Source organism: Papilio polytes, unplaced genomic scaffold, assembly GCF_000836215.1.
Source record: "Papilio polytes unplaced genomic scaffold, Ppol_1.0 DF824325.1, whole genome shotgun sequence".
Taxonomy (NCBI): domain Eukaryota; kingdom Metazoa; phylum Arthropoda; class Insecta; order Lepidoptera; family Papilionidae; genus Papilio; species Papilio polytes.
Genome location: NW_013524879.1, coordinates 1,054,840 through 1,060,853, shown reverse-complemented (window position 1 = coordinate 1,060,853; position 6,014 = coordinate 1,054,840). Strand labels below are relative to the sequence as shown.

General features: G+C 29.2%; 1 protein-coding gene across 1 annotated transcript in view; it reads left to right on the top strand.

Annotated features, from left to right (window-relative positions):
- The window catches only part of LOC106099868 (neuronal growth regulator 1-like), a 9,821-nt gene extending 7,305 nt beyond the window's left edge, over positions 1 to 2,516 (top strand). Inside the window, exons 6-12 of the mRNA XM_013278552.1 lie at positions 3 to 27; positions 479 to 609; positions 831 to 935; positions 1,324 to 1,446; positions 1,722 to 1,803; positions 1,966 to 2,018; positions 2,309 to 2,516. Of these exons, the coding sequence (XP_013134006.1) occupies positions 3 to 27; positions 479 to 609; positions 831 to 935; positions 1,324 to 1,446; positions 1,722 to 1,803; positions 1,966 to 2,018; positions 2,309 to 2,505 (716 nt within the window). The 3' untranslated portion in view covers positions 2,506 to 2,516. The remainder of the gene's footprint in view (positions 1 to 2; positions 28 to 478; positions 610 to 830; positions 936 to 1,323; positions 1,447 to 1,721; positions 1,804 to 1,965; positions 2,019 to 2,308) is intronic.
- Positions 2,517 to 6,014: the final 3,498 nt, after the last annotated feature.

The following is a 6,014-nucleotide window of genomic DNA, read 5'->3' as shown; positions in this document are numbered from 1 at the left end:
CGGAAAACCGGTCAAAACTGACGATAGGTAAACATTGTAATTTGTCACAATAAGGCAACATTCCATTTCCATAAACAGTTTTTTAATCTATGGTGTCTTCTCTGAGCTGTGTTTATGGTTGTCTATTAACCCTGAATTTAGTGCATAAGTAACATATAATTTTTTTCTACAAAAAAACTTCACTGAGTTAACATGTTTTTTTTCTCTATTTATGCAAGAAATGTATTTTAAATAGAAGGGATTGACTATTGATAAATAGAGCATTATAATTCTGAACTAAACGCTCTGTATGTAAAAGAAAGTCATAATAAAGCATTAGTTACTTATTTCTCTCATATCTTATGTATAAAATCAGAAACCTAACAAGTATTTGGCGATTTTATCGAAATCATTGAAACAAGTACATCCTTAACCTAGAGATGTGTCTATGTAATTTTACCGGTAATTTTTTTACGGTTATTTCTATCATCTATTTCAGAATAATTATTATGGGTCATGAGAATTCACATCAGTTAATATTCAGAACTGTGAGGAAATCCGATTTAGGGAACTATACGTTCCGAGCTGAGAATAAATTAGGGATGGCTGATGTTTCATTTAAACTAACTGGTGAGTAATTACTATTTAATACTTAAAAATACAAGTTTAATGTAAAAAACATAGTGTTAAGAAGAAAATCGGGCAACACTAGAACATCGGCATAGACGTCCCTAGCTGACAGCTGTCAATGTCATTCAGACGTATGGCGTAGCGCGCTATTTTGGCGGGATCAGTAGGTCTGAGTGTTTGTTAGTTACAATTATATTAAATATTACGTATTTTTTGTTCAGGTGTTCCAAACGTGGCATCATTTAAAGTCGATTCAGCGCTAAATAAAGCGACATCAACCAGTTTCACACTTATATGGGAAGTGGATTCATACTCAACAATTATTGGTAAGATATTTTCTTTTTGAAAATTACCTTAAACATTTTTCAATCTTATTTATAATATTATAATGCGGAATTTACATGTTTGTAGTCTAAACTGCTGAACGGATCTCATTTATCCTAGATGTTGAGGATAATCTGGAACACATAGGCTACTTACTTTTTTTTTAAAGTTCCAGCGGACGAAGGCTCGGGCGAAAGTTAGTGATATTTTACAGAGGAAAGATTTGTGTTTTGTATGTATTGAAATAACTCTAAAACTAGACCGATTTCATAAACTATTTCACCATTAAAATGCTACGTTTTTTAATTTTTGATTTCGAAGTCGAAAGTCGAGTCGAAGTCGGGAGCAACAGCTAATATACTTAAAAATTAGCAAAGTAATATTTTTTAGAATATAACCTTTGGATCCGGCCGTACTACGGAAGTCGTTCTCCTATGGATGCCGACTCCTTGTCAACAGTTGGACCTGGCTACTTCTGGAGCAAGATTGTGGTGCCTGGAGACTCCATTGATGGTTTGTAGACTATCAGGAATAGGATAGATTCTATCTTTACTAATAATATAAAGAGGAAAGATTTGTTTTTTTTGTATATGAGTTGAAAAAACTCAAAAACTTCTAAACCAATTTAAGAAATTATGAAATATTTTTAATGTGTTTTATTTTTTTTAATTTACGCGGGCTAATTTGGGAACAGCTGTTAAATACTTTTTTCGTTACTTTGAATTTTGGTATTTGTTTTGCGATTTATCAAAAATCTGTACTATTTAGTATTTATCTATTTGTTTCAGGTCCAATCCATAGCGCAAGTTATACAGTTAGGGGACTGACGCCGTCGACTGTGTACGAAGCTACAGTTACTTCTAGAAATATGTTGGTATTTTAGAGTAATTTTCTCCTCATATTGATATTTTTTTTAAAATCGCTATAGACCGTACGAAATCGTGGGATAAAATCGTTACGCTAAAATGTGACTAACACCATTTTTTTTTTCAAAATACTACGTTACCGAAGTTAACTAATAAATATTTTCAGATTCGGATGGAGTAAAACATCTGCAGTGCTACATTTTGCGACTGAACCCGGAGGTAATATCTTACTAATGTTATAAATGCGAAAGTTTAGATGGGTGTATGTTATTTTGTGGCTAAAACTGCTAAACAGTTCGTGATGAAATTTGGTAAAGCTGTAGAGGATATTCCGGAAGAACTACTTACTTTTATTTTTTTTAAGTTTCAAGCGAACAGAATCGCGGGAGAAAGCTAGTTTCAAATCGGTGGAAATTTGTATTGAAATATGAGCCTAATAAAATTTTACGTTCATTAAAAATCTAAATTGAATTGATATTTCTTTTAATAATTATAATAATTGATTTCAGTTGGACGAACTCTTCCTGTAACAGATTATACAGACATAACTCCGACATTAGAGGAACCGGAATCTGAACAGCCGCAGAACATCACTCAAGCGCATGTTTTCGAACGACTCAACGAAATGCCAACGTCAGACGCAGCGCGGGAAAAACTAAACGTCACCGTCATTTTGTTTTTAATATGCATTATTTGGTTAAATTGAGATTATTTATAAGAGAAAACGTATTTAATAAAGTATTAATTTACTGTTAGTCTTTTTTTATTTGTAAGAATTGCATTTTTATTTAGGAACCAAATTCTTAAATCACACGAAAATGCATCGACAAAGGGTAGAATGGGTAAGTTTGTAATGAAATTCAAGCACCTATATTATTATTTATTTCCATATATCAATACATTCTTTTGTTAAACAACCAATTCTCTTTTTAGATTGTTGGAATACAACTTTGGTTTATTTGTGATTGTTTAGTATGTACGAGTATATACATACAATAAAACATAGATTCATCTTAAATAGAATTACAACTACAGTAAATAATAGTCTCTTTATATTTCTAGAAATCTGGAAACCGATTTTTCGGTCAAAGATCTTTATTGATATTTTAAAAATTTAAAATTCACATAGATTTTCTAAACACTCATATCATATTGATAAAATCTCTTTGAGACAATGCGGCATGTTTTAATAAATTGTTTTTGGACAAGAAGAATATTTTATAAGCTACAATGACCAGTGTATCTTGAACTCTGTATTTTATTATCTGTATTTAATATGGACTTCGCTCCTGTTCATTCAGAATAAAACAATTTCATATATTTTCATAGTGAGCCCTTACGTATGAAAATAGTGAAATTTTTAATTCTTTATACCAATAAGATGCTATTATACTTTTTAATTGTTTTTTTTTATATCGTAGCATATCCAATATTGTGTTGACCAAAGACAATTTCATTTTTTTAACATAAATGTTGCATTTTAAAACTGAAAAGATGAACTGGAAATAACCAGTTTCTATAACGAATGATTTTTTTTCTTAAATATTAGATAATTTAAAAGTTTTCACATTTAAGAATATTATATAATACATATAACAGTTGTTATATACTAATAGAATTGTTGTTCCAAATGACATTACAAATAATGCACAAAAAAGAGCTTTTCTAACCAAATATAAATTAATTGTACTTTTTCGTGTGAATGAAAGTTGATTGTTTCATAAAAATGCTGGAACGGAATGTATGATTTTGTTATTTAATTGTATATTTATGAAAACTCTTTTTTGTGCTAAAACCTATACAGATCTTATTCAATTTTTTTTCAATGCAAATTTAGGCTTCCCCCCAATATTTTGCGTCAACATTGAATAAAAGCACAATTATTAATAAGATATGTTAATCTTATTTTTACATATACAATATGTAAACATGTAAGCTTAGTTAAAGAATTTACAACAAAACTGACATCTTAAAACATCAAAAATAATGTAATTGAGAAGCACTTTGAAAAAGATTTTTAACAATTTTTTTAAATATAATAAAGTATTTTACGTTAGAAAAATTTCCTAAACTAATCCATATTCAAATAAATATAAATAATTTAAAAAAACGTCGATCAAATCGAATGCAAAAACAAGTATAGAAAACTTGAAAGGATGGATTTGGTTCATGCAATCAAATATCGGAAACCATTAATTCTATTTACCGTTTAACGGTAATAAAATCAAAGTGCCTCTAAGTTGTATGACAAGGACAGAAACATTGCTCTCTGTAAGTTAGAAAGAGATGGCTATGTTTTCGTCAGCCAGAACACAAAGTCTTGGAAGACTTACAACTTTTAGAGTTCCCGCAGACAATTTTCAATTAGCAAGTAATTTAATTCAGAACAGAGTAATTTTATAACGAAATTTAGCAAATCCTAGTGTTTTAGTCAATAATATTAATACTCGAATGAATTACTAGCCCTATCAGCCAGTTAAATGCTAAATCAACATTATGTATTGACCATACATAACTCTGTTTTAATATTTTGGCTATAAAACCTTAGTCATCAATAGCGGCTTTAAACATGGCTCTTTCAGCCTTTCAAATAAACGCAGTATAAAGTTATACTTAGGAATAAACTGAGTATAAGCAAATATAAGTCCAAATTTTGCTTAAACTTAGTTTATTTCTAAGTTTAAATTTAAGCTGCATTTATTTGTAAGGCTGTTGGAAAATAAATACATTCCAATGAGAGGAAAGTAAGTTGTTTGCAAGTATTTTATTGTTCATGTTAATTCAATCTATTGATAGTTGAGTGCGGGAACTCTTACGAGTATGGCACATTTACCCATAATTAAAAACATGGCGAATTAACCAGCTTAATTTCACAAAATATTAATAATACTGTTATATTAAATACTCCTATGTAAACTAACATATCTTTGAAATGCAAATTTTACAATAAATTCAACCAATAATACAAAAAAAGTCATTTAAAAGTAATGGACAAAAAAATCTATCATTATTTCTAATTTGAAAAGAAATAAGTTAATTTAAAATGGTGTAAAATCTGAAATTCATGTCTTATGACAGTCTACATAGGAGTCATTTTTACTTACCAATTGTCCAACACTGGCAATTTTAATGCCGACTGGCACTGTCACTTAACTGTCAACACTGAATCACTTAGTATTTCAATGTTTATCACTGGTAACACTTTATATGCGATTTTATAAATCGTCCAATTTTTAAAACACTCTGACGTCATTTGTCATCTTGTGATAGATTGAAAAGAGATAGCGATTTTTAACTTATTTTTAAATCTAAATATTAAATTAACGAAATACGATTCAAATCCTTAATTTTAAATATAGTTTAATAAAATTTAATATTTTAGAGATGATCGATGTTTTACAAAAAGATCAAAACATAATTTACTTTTATTTTTAAAGTCACGTTATTTTGATCATTTTTTAAAATTAGAACAATATTTTTTTTTAATATTCTACCGTTTTCTACCATCGATCATCCCTAATACCATAATTAAGCGTAGATATTTTTGTTATTTAAATCTAAACATACATATATAGATGTAACAATTACGAAACATCCTGTATGCACATAACGGCAGTGTTCAGAATAATCTTTTTTTTATATCTTTTTGACTATATTTCGTATTTAAATATTTTAGTACAATTTTATGATACAATAGAAACCTTTTCAAATGAAGGTATTTTTAAATTTAATTATAATCGTAAATATCGGTTCAAATTTGTTTTGAAATATTGTCAAAAAGAGTATAGATTAATTCTAAATGTGCATAATTCCTGATTTAATACATATTTTTATATATTTCGAGATAACAGAGTTTTAAAAATCCTTATAAATATTAATGCTATTTATGCTGAGGCATTTATTAACATATTATTCTTCTACAAAAGATGTCTGTCCTTTTCACTCGTTCACCTTTACAATACATCTGTCTCTTTCTAACACTTTACACTCCAGAATAACTCTTCTAATATCCTATCTCTTTCTTTCCTTTCAATGCCATTTCCTTTCTCTTTCCTTCATATTTCTTGAGACCCAAAAGGGCCAGAAAATTATTTACAAAGAGCGTGTCTTGACCCATAGGCGCCTTGGCATTGCCTTTGTGCGTCGTGTGCGTCCTGTAGGCGCACCTAGTGCGTTACTGCATATACCCGTAGGCGCAAAAATTACACACGTAGG